The 17077-nt window shown below is 37.6% G+C and overlaps 1 protein-coding gene across 1 annotated transcript in view; it reads left to right on the top strand.

Annotated features, from left to right (window-relative positions):
* NRG3 (neuregulin 3) overlaps nt 1–17077 on the top strand; it is a 332377-nt gene that overhangs the window by 135188 nt on the left and 180112 nt on the right. The window contains exon 2 of the mRNA XM_058810699.1: nt 1594–1723. Coding sequence (XP_058666682.1) covers nt 1594–1723 — 130 coding nt within the window. The remainder of the gene's footprint in view (nt 1–1593; nt 1724–17077) is intronic.

Genomic DNA, 17077 nt, shown 5'->3' with positions numbered 1-17077 from the left:
GCCTGCATCTTTTTTTCCAAGTGCTGCTACTGGGGACAATGACACAGGCTTTTGTTCTGAACCTGTAAAAGCATTTGAGGAAAAACTGTTAGAGTTTCTTCCCAGGATATTTTTTCTCTCCACTGAAAACACTGAACTACAATATTTTCTCTCTAGAGAGGAAAAACAAAAGTGTTGCATACAAAGAATAGGGTGTGGATTTTCTTGTTTTCAAATGTGTTTTCTTATCTTTATTTATCTTATGTCATTTAATCTGTATATAAGGAAAACTTGTAGAGGTGTTTTATTAGAGATGTACTGAGAACAAAAAGAATTACTTAGGCAAATTTATGGGATTATCTGAATTTTCTGGCAGAACTGTAGTTACAGGTATGTTGTTGCAGGTTCAGTATCTTGATTTTCAACTTTGGTGTTAGTTTGGTGGATATTTACCTTGTATTCAGTTATGAGCAAAACCAAGTTAAAGCGTTTGTATAACTTTGAGTTTGTGAGGTTCTGTGTCTGTTGAGCACTGCTTCATTTATTTGACAGCAATCAAAGTAATATTTTGTGATAGGCTGTATGATATACAATGAAATATTCTCTTACTGTTTCAGTGTATATCAGGTCCTGCAAAGTGCTTAGGAATTTAAACTTTTAAAATTAAGATTGAATATAAATATTCAATTATGGCTCTGTGGAAATCATAATCTACTTTGAAAATCACACTTCGTTAGACAAAACCTTGTCATAGTGAAGAAAATTAAAATATGTGTCAGTCAGGCATCTTCCTCTGAAAATTTCACTTTATTGTTGATTAATCCAACTGGATTGGAAAGGCTAAAGAGTTTTATTAGAAGACAGGAATGATAGTTCACCCTGACATCCTACTGTCAGTCTATTCCAAATCTAATTATCTAACTCAATATTCCAAAGGTGCAGCCAACAGTTCTACCTGTAATCAAGCCTTTAACTGTGTTTTGGGGATGGGCTTACATACAGATGATCTGTGTGAAATGGCACAATCACTGGTACCTTGCCTGTGTTTGAGTTTTAGCCTGTTCTTTCTGACTGGTGATTCAAATTAGTGTTGACCTTGGGTGTTTGGCTTTGTTTTTCCTCTTTCGTTGTAGTGGGTTTTTGGTTGGGTTTTTTGTTGTTTTTTTTTTTTTTTTTCCTTTCCTTTTAATTTACATTGTATTAATTACTTTAGTTTGGTTTTTATGAAAAAAGAATTGTATCTCATTTCAAACCATGTTTTGGGGTAGTAATATGAAAATATTGTTTTGGTTAAAGGACACAAAGTAGGTATCTTTACATTTGAGCAGGGAAACCTTGGAAATTGGTTGTGGTTGAGAAGTGGTTGAGATCCTGCTCCAACTTTGCTGCAGTCTGGTTTGTTTTTCTGCAGGTATTCCTTGTGGATCTTACAAGAAACCTGACTGCAAGTAATGCTGCGGTCAAAGGGAGGTTGGCATGCCCTGTGCTCTCCCTTTCTTTTAGTGTGCGTGTGATGTCCCTGAGCCCAGTGTGATCAAATAATTTCCCGTGTACTGCGGGAACAGCCCGTATTCATCCTCACAGCCTTTCTTTGCTCTGCCTGTTTCCCCTCAGACACCACGACGTATTCCACGGAGCGCTCGGAGCACTTTAAGCCATGCAAGGACAAGGACCTGGCGTATTGTCTCAACGAGGGGGAATGCTTTGTGATCGAAACCCTGACGGGATCCCACAAACACTGCCGGTAAGTCACCTGCCAGAACGTGCCAGAAAGGCCTTCTGCCTCAGGGAGCAAGCATTAGGAAAAAAAACCCAAACATTCAGGTGTAGAATGTTGGAAAGCAATGTGATTTTTTCCCTCCAGTTTGACTGCATCCCTCGCAGCTGGTGGGTTTTTTACTAGTCTGTGGTCATCGTAAATAGAAATATGTAGATACAAGAAGCAACATTTTGATCTTTCCATAGATGAGGAAAATCTTCAATATTCTACTTTCTAATCATGTAAGGATTCCTGTTTCATTTTGTTGGGTTTTTTACATATGAAAGTCCTATATTCCCCTACAAACCAGAAGCATCCTTTATTCTGCGTACTCCAGCTAGAGTATTTGACAATAGCTATATGTGCTGTTAATTGAGAGAGAGGAAGGGCTAGTAGTTTTAAGAATTAGGGTTTCTTAAGTTTAATTACTGAAGGATGAAATGGGCTATGATAGCCATCTGAACCTGCTCTGTAGCTGTTGTACACTTTTATACTCCTGAACTTCTGCTATTATGCAAGGCCATCTTGAATGTATTGAAAAGAATATGAGAAAAGAAAGCCAGATCACTTATTAGTATTATTATTTAGCCATGGAGGCCAGTAAAAATAGTGATATATAGAAGGAATACTGCAGTATCTTCCTAAAGATGAGGATTTTAACACACATATCCACCAGACCCCCAATTATTTAAGCAATCTTTTAAACAGAAGAGCAGGTTTCCATTTTGGACTACTTGTGACCTAATTTACTCCTGTGGTACTGTGTATGGCACACAAAAGGTGTATCTGAGATACACTTGTATCACTTGGGCATTCATATGCCCAAATTCTAATCTGAACACCTAAATGTATGGACTACTCTAACAAAAATAATAAAAACTGTCAAGGACAGCAGATTTCCTGAAGGATTTGAGACTTGAGTTGCTAAGTCCCAATAAAAGCAGAAAAAAAAAGTTACCAAGTCACATGTGTGCTTGGCTTGAAAATGGAAATTTATGAATTTAGAGATTAGTGAAATTCTGCTTATCATCAGAAGAATCTTTCCAAGATTTTCACTTTTTTATGCAATACTGGTGATTTTTCCCATTCAGTTGTGTATGGTTCAGTGATCATTCATTTCCCTTCTTTATGTTTTTGTATGGCATGCTTAAATTAAATATTATGATTCATTTATTGTGGAAAATGGATGTCTTTTTCTACTTCCGTCATTATACACAGGTTTTTTTTTTCCTCAAAGCAGATGAGGTTTTTTGGTCTTTCTTAGAAATGTCATGAGCTGTTAAGGGAATTATGTCACCCAATTATTTAACTGTTTCTCATAGTCAGTATATTCAAACTAAACAAAACTGCTATAGAATAGCTGAGAAAAATGGATGTATATGAGCATTTTTAAATTGGCTGATAAATTTAGTAGCTAACCTCTTTAAACAGACTGGTTTTGTAAACTGTGGGTTACATTTTAGAAAATTGGCAGAAGATATCTCTTAAGAGCTGCATTTTTTTTGTTGTTGTTGACTTTCAGGATCTTTCCTATCGTCTTTGCCAAATTCTCATTTATTTCCTGTGATTCTGATAGTGCAGCCTGGCTAATGGTTAGAAGTTTTCCACCCAAGCTTTCCCTGTCAACTCAGCAAGCCAAAATGTTGACTTTTCATTCTTTCCAGCAGAGTGAAATTTTTCCAGCACCTTCCTTGTGTTATCCTTCCATAGGGAAGCAGCAGTATCTCTGCGAGTCCCTTGGCTCCCCTGTGTTTGAGGTTTTTGTTGCCTGTACAAGTTTCAGGCACTGGCACATCCTCTGGGAATTAAACATCTTTTTTATGGTGGGTACTTTGAATTGTACAACACCAAAAGACCCATACAAGGCAATGATTTTCATATAGCAAAAGATAAATTTTAAAATTTAAAGGGTGATTAGTTGTAGTACTTTGTTTAGTTTTGTAAGGACCTTGGACACTGCAAGCAGCAACTTGTTCAGGATGACTTTTCTACTGATAGGTTTGTCATTTAAGGGAGAGAAACATTTAAATTTGACCCTTATATGTTGTATCTCTACCTGGATACACTGAGTGTGTCTTTGTCACAGTGCTGTAATGAGTGGCATGCAGGTGTTTTTCTGTCTGTTCCCTATAACAGTGCTCAGAAATAACAGCCAGAATGTACACATATAGAAAAATACAGTACTGATATACTGCAATTGTCCTCTAACTAGTAAAAAACCAATTTTTTTACAAGGGTTATGGAATTCCCACTGCAATCAAAAAGAATAATTTGAATACAGAATTATGAAGGCTTAAAATGGTACTTTGTTCTTGGAATCAGGCTGCATTGTATATTCTCACTGTGAGAGTGATTTTGCATCTGTTCTGGGAGCAGAGCACCAATTTACTGAAATGGGAGTTTGCCATGTGGAACAGCTGCAGACAGAGGACCTTGGATGAGCAAAAAATCTCTTATCCCACTTGGTCAGGTTTAAAGGGTGTTAGTAGATGATATTCTTGGGGAGTTGTGCACTTATTGTTGTGTGTGCATTTCTAAGGATAAATATGCTAATTATGAAGGGACAGAAAGAGAGGTTTGGTAGCAATAAATAAATATTTGAGTTACACCTTGGGCTTTTTCTGCATCCTCATGGCCCAAACCCCATGGTGGTGCTGTTGGAGGGTTGGCACGTGCCCATCTCCCGCCTCTGGCTGTCAGGGGTCCCGTTGGCACTGGGGTGTCGTAGGGCTCTGGCTCTGGCCCATTCCTGTCCTATGGGATCCTCCTTTGACCCCTCAGCTGTGGGGAGTGGGACCAAGGTGCACCCTTGGCCAAGGGCAGGGGGGAGGCTGAGTTGCAGGAGGCCACTGGGAACACAGGAGATCAGAAGGAGCCCTGATCATGGATCTTCCACTCCTGTTCACCTACAGAGGAGTGTCCTGAAGTCACAGCAATATAATTTTTTTTTTAATTTAAATTCTTTTTATTCTAAATTGAATTCAAATTCTGAAATTCAATTTTTTTATTCAAACTTCTGCATTTTACTCACTATCTCTTGGTGAAAAAATTGCCTGGGATGTAAACTGGCAAGAGTTCTCCTGCGTGGTTAGGTAACAAACAAGATCCACTGGATGTTTTGTGCTATTTTGAAGCTGTGACTTCAGTGTTTATTTTTGTGAATGGTTTAACATGAGCTTGTTTTAAGGTCATCGGCAGGGAAACTTCATATTTAGCTTCTCCATATGCTTAAATTTTTTCAATGTTGCCACCTTGAGAATTTCAGCTGAATGGTGAGGGTGCCCTAATTTGTAATTTACACCAAAAAAATCAAGTACACAGTCAACTCTGACACATCAGTGTTTAATGGAGCATTATGTAATCCAGGCTTTAAAAAGACCTGTTCAAGTTTTCTTTATACAATTTTATTTAAAATACCCCATCTCAAGTCATTCTGGGTTGGGGTTATTTTTTTTGAGTTTGGCTTGTGGGGTTGTGGGTTTTGGGCTCTTTTTGTCACTCCTACATATTTTTTTTCCTTTTTAGTCCCTGCATTTTCTTTAGATAACACATTTAAGACTGGAAAACATTGGTTGAGTAAGTGGCTGAAACTTTTGAGGAGAAAAGAGGATTGTACTTTTAAATTGCTCCTCTGGAAGAAGCCATTGAGAGAATTGTGTGTGCACAGGAAGTCTTGGCATTGGTGATGAACTCTGATTTGAGTAGTTGGATGAGATATACTTTTGATCCTGTCTTCCTGTCCTTCATCTCTCCTTCAAGCAGTAGAAAGCCTGAGTAAATTTTGTCAATGGAGAATGAAAGAATAGACTCACAAATGTACAGTAAACAAAACATTTCCAGTTGACCAAATTACAGCTGGTCATACATCAGCATCTGAAGTGTGCTACTGTGGTTACGATCCCAGAGTTTTCAGATTCCACTGGGCAGTCTGGTTTTGATGCATACATGCTGTTCTGGTGAATTCTGAGTTTGGTGAACTTGCTCGTATTTATGCATAAATTTTCCATTTTTACATTTAGTTGATTAAAAAAATTATACCAGTTTTCTCAGCTTTGTTTAAAATCTGTCATGAGAGCAGAAGGATTAAATCCCCATTTAATGAAAATCTAGTTTGGATAAATGTTTATATACTGTCAGGTTTTATTGTGAGTCTTCTGCACAATAGTAGCTGTAATCCAGGCATAGCCCTTGCTGTCAGTAAAAGCAGGAGAAAGGGATCAAACAGATGGGACTTCAGAACAGCTCTGAGCTTGGCATATGATACGTGCACTTAACCATAAGTTAAAAATCTAAAAAACTAAGAATGTAATTGCCTTGATTTAGTTACATGGCTTGTTTTCTAGGCTTTGGCAGTCTGACCTAGGTGTTTTAAAATACCAGCTACTCCATTTTGTGCTTTCCCCCATCTTGTATTATGCTGACACTTTTCAAGAATGCGAGCCCAGGAAATAATTCACTATTGAATAGCATTGAATACATTAAAAATCTCACTCATGCCATAATATTCCAGGCATAGTCTCATCAAAATAATCCACTGTATAAAGATGACAGTATAACCTACAGCTACAGACTTTTAAAGGAGGAAGAAGGCTGTGCTTGGAATTTAGGATATTTTCCATGTTAGGGGCAATCAACAGAGCTCCTGTTATGAAAATTATTGCCTTATGAGCATTGCTGTAGCACATATCTAAATTATATTTGTGTAGTTGTGTGCACCATTTTCTGGGATGCCTTTGCTTTTACTTTCATGTTTACTTTGGAAAGCCTGAAGCAAAGTTAAAACACAAAGTTAGCTGTCTATAAGCTGTTGTTAAGCAACTCTTTAGTAACTTTTATATAAATACTCCCTTGTGTTATTAGTCCATCACCTGTTTATTCAGCAGCGCTCTCACAGGCTGTGGTTGCCTTCAGCACTGAGATTGCTTCTTTAGCTGAAATGGAATGGCCACTGTGCTTAAGTGTTGTTCCTGGTTCATGCTTTTCAAAACTCAGCCTGTGAGAAGTCAGGAAGCTGCAATTCCTGAGGAGTCTGGTGCAGGGCGTGCACCTTCCCAGGGTAGCATCAGCTTGCCCATGTTCATTTACTCCAGGCAGCACGGGAGTAATAAATTAAAACATTTACTGCCTTGAATAATACTAATATCAGCTACAATGTGACTATTTCTGTCTTTTTTTTTATTGAAAACCATCATGTTTTTCTTGTATCATTTAGGTATATCTTCTCCTTCACAAAACAAGCAAATAAAAATCCCCAAACAAAGACCAAACCAGAAAACACTCCCCAGACCCAAAGCATTTCTGTGTGCTCCCTTTCAAGCTCCTGCCCCCTGAAATAATAGGAAGAGGTTGCATGGTTTTGTTGTCACATACCTGGTTTCTTGTTTTAAACCTTTTTAGATATGAACTGGGAAGACAAATGGTTCATAAACCTCAAGGTGAAATGGTGTAAAGTCCAAGATATCTGTAGGACTCTTACTTGTTACCTAGGTATTCTCACTCTTTTCATATTATCCAGTTTTATATATTTTTTTATCATTTGGTTTGAATTTTTTTTCAATCAAAATATAAGCCTTGTTTTTTTAATTGGATGCAGTTATTTAGAATAAAAACGAAATTAACTGATCCAAATACCAAATTTCACCTATATAAAATCAGTACTTTTTCAGTTATCCCTATTCTTTTTCTAACAGTCCTCTGAAATCAAGCCCCTTCAAGTCTGATATTATGGTATAAGAACTCAATAAATAACAAACAGGTTTTTAAATGTAAATTGAGTCTTTTAAAACCTCCCCAGATGCAATAGTGCAGGAACACATGATACAATATTCGCATGAAACACAAGAACATCTGATTCATGCTTTCATAATTTAACATTCAGCGGATAGAGGCTCTTGAGAAATCTTCTTGTCAAAGTGCTTTAATTATTGATTAATGTTGACAGTATCAACACTCCATTTTACAGTGCATTTTATTTACAGATTTTTCCCTAGATTCTTGCATGCAGCTTCTGCTGTAACTTCTATGGTAGAAAATACTTTGAGCTTGCAGAATACATATGCCAATTTAGGTCTTGTGAAAGCCAGTTACTTTCAAGTATCTGCAAAACTAAGGGTTTTAATGCAGCAGTGTAATGGTTTCCATACCAAATGTTCTGACAGATATTTTCCTTGATGTGTTTATAGAAGTTCCCCTTTTACACACTGAAGGTTTTGGGTACTGCAGTAAGCCAGTGTTTGTTATGGTTGTTGCTGTTCACATGGTATTGCTCCTTCAAGCAGCTCTGCAAGCAGAGGTCACTGACAAAACATCTATTATCCATTTATCCCTCTAAAACATCTTCTGAAAAGAGTTTTGTGTTAGTTTTATTGCTTGGAGGAGGATAAATTAATTTAGCGATAAAACAAAACACAGAATGAGAGAAAGCTTTGTACTTAATGATAGTTTTAAGTTTGTAGAGCCCGTATTCATGGGATTTCAGGTCTTATTTGCTTTCTGCTGAGCACCTTAGGCTAGATATTCTAATGCTTTTCCTTTGGAGAAAAAATTGATTACTAACCAGTGGGATTTCCTGGTTCCGTTTCCATCTTTTGAAGTAATGAAATTTATGCACCTGCTTAAGTTTATGGTGAAGATGCATTTTTCTTGTGGGAACAATAAGGTAAAAGTCATAATACTGCACAGATAAAATGCATGCTCAGATAATTAAATTACACTCCAATTCAACAATTCACCTGTGTTTCAGTCAATTTAAGCAATATCTATGAAAGCAACATAAAAACCTTAGTTCCATTTTGTCTTGTTTGAAATGCTTATTCAAATTAATATTTTTGGAAGAGTTTGAGGATATAAAGGAGAAATTGTGTAGATGTGCATCCACAGTTAATGCTGGTGCTTAAGAAAATGAATGTGGTTTAAACCTGTGTCAGTATGCAGTACTGAAAAAACAGGGAATTAATTTCTCTTTCCCAGAATACTAAAGACTAATGTTAATCTTTTCAGTTAATGTGAAGTATGGGAAAATATACTTACAGGCTTAGCACATCCCCCTGCTTACATTTTATTCTTTTAAAGCCACACATCTGTAGTTCACAGATAATAGCATGAAATTAAGCAGTTGATGCTTTCATTTATGTATGTACAGAGTTACTTCCCAGACATAAGAGATAGATAGATACATATCCTTTTTTAGAACAACCAGTAATGTGAGTGAAACAAAAATATTTCTGGAAGCTTTAAGTAAACTGTCATTTCTTCCTGGAATTCTGGAAGAGAAAGAGGCCAAATTCAGCTCCCTTGGGATTTGGCAAGATCCCCTCAGCTGGTTGAATCAGGAGCTGGGCTGTAACCTGGAATTTCAGTAAGGAGAAGTGGTAAATGTAGTTGCCAGCTCAGGAGCTGAGATGGCTTTTTCTTGAGGCTGCTAATAATGCTTGGATTTCTTCATTTGGCACTGAAGTGGGAGATCAGGAACCAGTGCTGTGCTGACATTTATTTCTGTATCTCAATATCAAGAATACGTAAATCTGGTGGAACCTTTCGGTTTTATCACCATTTTTCTTGGGCCTACACGAGTTTCTGAAGCTGTAACTTGCCATCATATTTTAGCGAGGCATCCTGATTGTGTAGCACATCTCCACTTCTAGAAATGAGTCAAATCCATTCTATACAAAATACAAACTTCTAGTAAGCACATTGATCTCTTAATAGGATATATTGCCTCAAAACTGCCTCATGTTTCCTAATTCTAAAGCAAAATAAAGCCATGACACATAGAAAAAGCTATTACTAGTACATGTTGTCTGAAACTAAATACAGGGTGAAGGGGTATATCCTGAAAATTGGAAAACCACAAATTGGTTAAGTCCTTCCACTGCAAAGGAATGTTCTGTCAAATTATAAGGATTGGGGTTTTTTTCCCCCTCCTTATTTTTCAAGACCCCAGTGGAAAAAGATTTGTGAAGCTTTTATAGTACCCACAAAGAATTTAAAGAAAAAGAAACCATACCTGAAAATGTATGGGTGCAGATATTGATGGCATATATTGCATCTGTCTTGAAGCTAGCATATGCAAATATTCTGCCATCAAACTCTGCTTTTAAATTAACTTGGAAATGAGTTAGGTTTGTTGTTGTTCTTACCTCCCTTAGGCAAGAAGGAATTTGTGAAGTGCATAATGCAGACATCTGAAATCTCTCATTTAAATTCTCATCCCTGCCAGTGTCTTAAGTACACTGAAAGCAATAGCATTTCCAATCTAATCCTATCTGCAGACATTCTCCCAGAAGATGTGGGAAAAAATCTCGCTAGAAGAAGTAGTGAGCTCTGGACAATTGAGTCCTTTAAATAGAAATATATGCCAACTATATCAAAATGCTAAATACCAGAACTTTAATCCACCAGCACTCCAGATCCATCTAAATGAGAACAAACAAAACCAACCACCTGTTTCCTCTATCCTTTACTGCTAAGAAAGCCCTTCCTACCTTCTCAGAGGGGAAGGGAGGCAAAAACATGTGGATTCTCTAATGTGTGAAGTGGGGCATCTGAGATTAGACAGGCTGGTAAACTCTTTTCTGTGGCTTGTACTGAATAGATAAATATTCTGGTCCTTATCCTGTACCCATAAATGTAGTGTTTGAATTTTAAATATATTCATTGAAGTTATCCCAGTGCAGAGGGGTGAACTCTTTGGGCAGCCCACCAGCAGTATATAATAAGCAGCAGATTTTGATAAAGTCTGTTCAGAGATAATGCCAGGAGTGTAATGAAACACCTTTTGGGCTGTGTTTGTGCCTCATCAGCCGCTTTGTTGGGTAGAAAACTGCAGATTTCACAAGAACTGTGCTGTTGAAGAAGCCTCTGTGAGAAGCTTTGGGTAATTTCTGCACTCTCACTTGGATCAGCACACAGATCTGAGGTCTAACTCCAAGCGCTTAAGATAGTTCTAATATCTCAATGATGCCTTAATTAATTAAATGCAAAGAATATTTGACAGGGGAATGCAAGGTCAGAGATTTTCTGTGGAACTTCTGCAAGGGAAGCATCAGCTGTAAAGGTATATAAATTTATAAACTTTGCAGCAGGTGCTGAATATTTCTTAGAAAACAGCAGTTCTTGGTCTTTTGGTGAATGAATACAAATCTTAGCAGCCAGCGTTTTGTCTGAACCTTTCCTGTTTTATGATGCTTTATCCTGACTTCATGAGGCATATTTATTTTATTTTTTAAAAGCATCTTACAACAGAACATCTGGAAACTAATACTTTTCTGTTTGCTAGTTTTTATTAAAAGTTTGTTGAGGACAGGAGGAAAAACATTTAGGAATGAAATAAAGCCTCAATTTGATCTTACTGGTCTCAGGAAGATTCTCACAGACAGGCCACATTCCTTTGGCCTCATTTCACACAAAAATATGTGGTGTTTTGGTTTTTTTAGGGTTTTGGGGTTTTTCTTGTGTTGGCTATTTTGAAAAGTAAAAACCAGATTAATTAATAAGATATCTAAAGTGACAGGAGGCTGAAGTTGATGGGATCACTCTGGCTGACTCTTTGAGGCTGCTGAATGGAACTTTGCATGGGAGCTGCCCTTTAATTCTGTCCTTCCTTTTGTGTTCAGTTATTTTAATTTCTCTTCTATCTTTAGATCTCCTCTAACACTGGTCAGGTGATAGCGAGGTTCTGCCTTTCATGGCCCACCCCCATCAGAAATCAGGAGGAGGGCTGTGTAAAGTCCTTGTACAATACCAGTCCTGGATGGGCATTCCCAGTGGACTTCTGGAGGAGTTTTCACCTTTCTGCATAAATTTCTAACTGTGTCTGGAGCTCCTAGGAGTATATGAGGATTGTGTGGATGACCAAATCCTGAAAATTGAGTTTTTTGGTAATCTGATTAGGGAAATACTAGCAGAAGCCTGAAACGGACTTTCACCCCCTCAGTCCCTTCAATTGGAAAAGTTTATTTCAAACATCATCTTAGTAAATTTGTAAGGTGGGTAACATACCAGGTATAAGGCTGTGGTTGCTGGCTGAGGTGAGGGCAGCAGGGTGACCAAGTGCTGATTGCCTTTGAGGATTCTGGAGGAAAAGGTGGAGAATGAGAACTCTGATGAGTTAGTATAGACAGAACATGGAAAAATAAAATTGTAATCTGATGGATTAGTAAATCAGCAACAATTAAATAAGACCAACTGCTTAAATATAGAGATTGTCCCATTCAAGCTCCATCAAATTCTTTGTGGACTGAGGAAAATTACATGGAAAGGAATGCAGTTCATAAATCTGTGGTTCTGCTTCCATGCTAAATTGCTGCTGTTTCCATGTGACTTACTAACTCCAAACCAGTGCAGAAATCATTGGGAATTCATGTTGTTGCATTGTCCAGGGTCTACATCATTTTTTTGGGCGTTACTTAGAGCAATGGTCCTTTTGTTTTGTAGAGCATCCAGCATTACCAAAGCTCCCAGCTCTGTGCACCAAATGAGCGTCTCTTTGGGAGCAGCAGCAGAGTTTGATGTTGTAGCTGCTCTGGCAGTGCCAGTGTGAGATATTGATCATGTGTGATACAGACAGGCTTTGCCAAACTGGCCTCAAAAAGCTCAGCATGATTTCCATCTTGCAGTGTTGGTTCAAATCATACAAGATGTTGTCAAAAAGGACTGTAGTAGTTTTGCTTTTCTCTGTTACTTTCACCATTTTGATCATTGCATTTGGGGAAGAGATATTTGTCTCGTGGTTATCCATAGAGGTGATAAGTTTATTTGGTTTATTATTTGTTTTTAGGTGTGGAGCTGAGGGTTTACATCTTTACATTGGAACTTTAAAATCATTCTGGAAACAGGAGTTCCTAATGTAGCGAAACAAATTTCTGTCAAAAACCATGAATTTCCTGAAATTCAGGAAGGAAATAGCAGCAACAACTAAAATTTGATATGGATATTTGGGTGGTTTTTTGGGGTTTTCGTTTTGCTCTCTTTTAGGAAGAACTAGCAAGTTCTCATAGCAGTGCTTTTAAAATGCTCACTCTTGTAAAACCCTGAGCACTCAGTGTTTGAATAATAATGATTTACAGCAGTGGAAATGTTTGGTGCACTGCACTAAAGTTTTTTATATCTATCTCATTTTTGCTAGTAGTGCACAGTAGAATATTTCCTAAGAGAAGAAAATGGACAAGATAGTGGCAATATATGCAACATGTTAGCAAAAAATAGACTGTATGAATTTTAAATAAAGCACTAAGTTAATTCATTATGCATGATGAATAACTATAATATTTTCCAAGATGAAATTTCTAGTAAATATTATTTGCTGAATCAAGATGATTGTGCTCTTGTCCAGAGTGACTTGCTTTCTTTGTGTAGTTGGATCTGCTCGTGATGTAAACATAAATCAGAAAACAAGATGCTGCATATTGACAGAACTGGAATTAATTTTTTTTATTTTTTAAAAAATACCTTTACAGAATTATCTCAAGTGTTGTGTTTTGCTGGTTAGGTAGAAGGAAGACACTGCTGTGTCTGTAGCTACATCTGGTAGTTTTTTCATGGTTTTCAAAGATAAATTTCTCTGTTCTGGATTTTGTCTTCCCACAGTTATTTTCAATAATCTGTAATTGCACCACACATTTTATGAAACCATTCAGATCACAGATCTGTCTCAGCCATCCCAAGTGCATTCATTGTGTTAAAATGTTCATTTTGGCTTGTTTGTCTGGCATTTTGTCATAGATGTCTAGCAGTAATCTGAGGCTCACCACGGCATAAGCAGAGTTGCTCTTAATCTTTTAATTATTTGTTCAGTTAAATCCCTTTCTGAACTAGATCCTGGCAGTGTGTCCTGAGAGCCACAGAGTCCCCAGGGTCTTGCTGGGAAAGTGCTCACTGTTACCCAGTTTCACCCCAAATATTCTCATCCTGAGTTGGTGCTGCGTAGCAGGGAACAGTGTTCTACTCCTCTCTCGGTGGAAGTATTTCTCCAGCAGAGAAAATTAATCAAGATTAATTTTGCCTAGGGATTAGATGGTGTAACCTGAAAAGAATTATCATGTTAATTCTGGGACACAGTTTTTAGGTGTAGAGAGAACTCTGAAGCATTACATGACAGAACGGGCTTAGATCATTTGGAAGAAAACATGGATTCATGCCTAATGAATCATTGTTCACCAGAGGATCAGAGTTACATAATTATGTAGTAGAAAAGAGAAACCACAATCTCAGCCTTTCACTACTTGAAAATGTTTGCAGAGTAGCCAGGAAGAAGGCTTAGTGTCTGTAAGTGGGCAAAATTCCAGATAAGCTTTTCCACTATTGCTTGCCTTGAAATGCAGCTATTCTTATAGTAAAACCCAGCAAGATGGAGCACTCATCAGTGTTTTTCACCAGCCTAATCTGTTGACATTTCTGAAAACAGGCAAGTAATATGTGAAAAATAAATGTAAGCTTTTTTCCCCTTTGTAAATAAAATGTAAAGGCCTTTATAGCCTAAGTTTTGTACAAGCTAGAGCTGTTAAAAAACTGACCTGAGTGGGCTCTCAGTTTACCATTGTAGTTTTCATATTAATTACTGAAACATGTAACCTTTTGCAAGTGTTTTTAATGCTTTATTAGTGTTTTGTGGGGAATAAGGAGATTGATGTATTTTTCTTTAGCATCATCCTTAGAGCATAGATGTTAGTTTGCATTACATTTCTGTTACACAAAAGTGTCAATAAATATCTGTATTATCATCCAAAAAGCCTGGATATGCAAGTGCTATTCTCCTTTCAATTGATGCTCAGCTGGAATAACAGGGAGGTCTAATAGTCATATGAAAAATTTACAGTTATGAGTCCTAAATGATTAGGCAGTGTGTATGTAGCTAATAGGAACTGTCTTCTGCTTTATAATAATTAGGTACTTGCTCATTATTTCTTTTTAAAAGGTGTACAAGTGTGAAAATGAAAGTATATCCATTTTCTTAGGAGGAATTTCTGCAGTTGGCACTGTGCTGTGTTTCATTGTGCTGGAGAATTCTTGATCTTTTGTCAAAACCCAGAGGTACATTCTGGGATAGCTGTTGGAAGAATCTGTGATATGTTTTAAATCTCACTGGTTTGCGTCCTCCTTCTTAGCAGTGACTTAATCCTGAACTTTTCAGGAATAGTCATCTGCTCCTAAAATAGGCAACAGCTTTTAACCTCTAATGATTATTGACGAGCTGACATTTATACTTTCTCTCTGTCCTCTTTGAATGCAGAGTCAAAGTTCATCTGAAACGCTTGTTTTGCCTTTTTGCCTGTCTTGGCATTTAGACTGCAGCAAATCTGAGACTTTGAACCCCTTCTGGTAGAAGTTTGCACTTGCCATGGGGACATCTTGATCTCAGGGAATTTGTAGATGAACAAAACACTGTCACAGTCAGAGATTTCCATGCACTCCAACCCCTCTTTGACTTCTCTGTGTGCTTAGAATAGCTTTATGCCATAACAACTTCCTTATAAAATAGAAGATTTTGTATTATTACCTCTCAAACACGCAGCTCCAGTGACTTTGTAAAGGGGACTTAACCCACGCAGTTGTGTTGAAAATTGATGACTGAAATGTGACGGTGTTCACAGGGGTTCTTGGATTGAGGGAAGAGAGGAGAATGTTGACTCCATTTCAGAAGGCTTGATTTATTATTTTATTATATTACATTAAAACTATACTAAAAAATAGAAGGAAAAGTTCTATCTCAGAAGGCTAGCTAAGCTAAGAATAGAAAAGAAAAGAATAATAACCAAGGCAGCTGCCTCAGACTCTCTGTCCAAGCTCTGCTGCGATTGGCCATTAATTACAAACAACCACATGAGACTAAATCATAGATCCACCTGTTGCATTCCACAGCAGCAGATAACCATTGTTTAAATTTTGTTCCTGGGGCCTCTCAGCTTCTCAGGAAGAAAAAAATCTTAAGGAAAGGATTTTCATAAAAAGATGTCTGCGACATTGAAACATATTTCAGTTTTGTCTGATGGACAAAATTTGGAGGAGCCATCCAATATCTGTTTTCACAGCCAAGTTTATTATCTGCAGTTTGACCTGATAAATGGTTATGAGGAGGGTCTTTGCCTTGTGGTTAGCTGGGTGTTGTTTGTTAAGGGGTGATGGCTGTGCAGGTCTGCTGGGGGAGCTCTCTGGGGAATGCACATGCTGCACTGCAGGTTGCTGCAGTGATTGCAGCTTCCTCTGATGTTACATTAATCTGGGCCTGATCAGTGTCTTAAATACTCTCTAATCACAGCAGTAGCTAAATAAGTAATGAGAAGTGGCTTTTAATGGAATAGATTCTGTATGTGTATGTACCACTTGCTGAAATTTTGCCTACAGTCTTATCTTGGACACTAATATTTTGGGAGCTGGTCTTGTTGCCTGTTCCCATTTATCTGTTGGTTTCCTTTTCCTAGCCTTATAAACCAATCTGTCAAACCAGCAAGGTCAGATGTAAATCTTCATGAGTGAAGATTGCATTGTCTCTTGACTTCAGATTTTACAGATACTTCTGTTTACAGGTATTATCTCCTTTTACCTCCTGCTGGAACTGAATCCTTTGTGATTGCCATTTTGTTGTCTTAGATAGGATCAAGCAAAAAACCCATCCTTTATGCATATAAACAAACACCAAATCAATTTTCTGCTTTTGAATTTTTCTCTTTCAGGATCTGCTCTTAAGAACAAACAAATGAAAACAGGGAAATGGGTTACTTATGGCCTCTTTTAAGCCTGAAGGGGTTTACCATTGGGAGCAGTCCATCTGAAATGGTTTTGTTGATCAGGGAATGTGCTGTGTGCCAGTGCTGGTTAGTCCTGGGTCAGTCGTGCTGAGAACATTCTCAGACTTGTATTCCATGTAGCCCCACTTGGATTTTCTGTACCAGGAGCACGAGTGCTTGGTTCAGCTCAAGCACCGGGGTTCCACATTGCCAAGCTCTCTGCATGGCTTGTTGTTCCCTACACTGTGATGCAGTAATGAGGGTGGAATTCTGCAGCCATGATCAGATCCAACAGTAACTACTGAGTGTTGGTGCCTCTTATAAAACCAGGCACACAAACCAGTACAACCCAATATTTATTAAATACTTGCTTTCTGCTGCTGTCAACACTTCCTAATTACTATTGCAACTATTCATTACTTGCAAATGGGCTTTTTGGGTTTTCCTGTAATTAAATAATAGCTCTTTATATTCCCTGTGACAAATCATGATGAATTAACAAACTTACATCCTCACCTATTTCTCTTTCCTTTTTAATTGAAGATATTGCATATGATTCTATGTTTTAACCTAGATTGTATCTACAAAGGAATTTAAAAGTACTGCCCTTGATTTT

This window comes from Ammospiza caudacuta, chromosome 9, assembly GCF_027887145.1.
Source record: "Ammospiza caudacuta isolate bAmmCau1 chromosome 9, bAmmCau1.pri, whole genome shotgun sequence".
Lineage (NCBI taxonomy): Eukaryota > Metazoa > Chordata > Aves > Passeriformes > Passerellidae > Ammospiza > Ammospiza caudacuta.
This window is presented reverse-complemented; position numbering and strand designations above follow the sequence as displayed.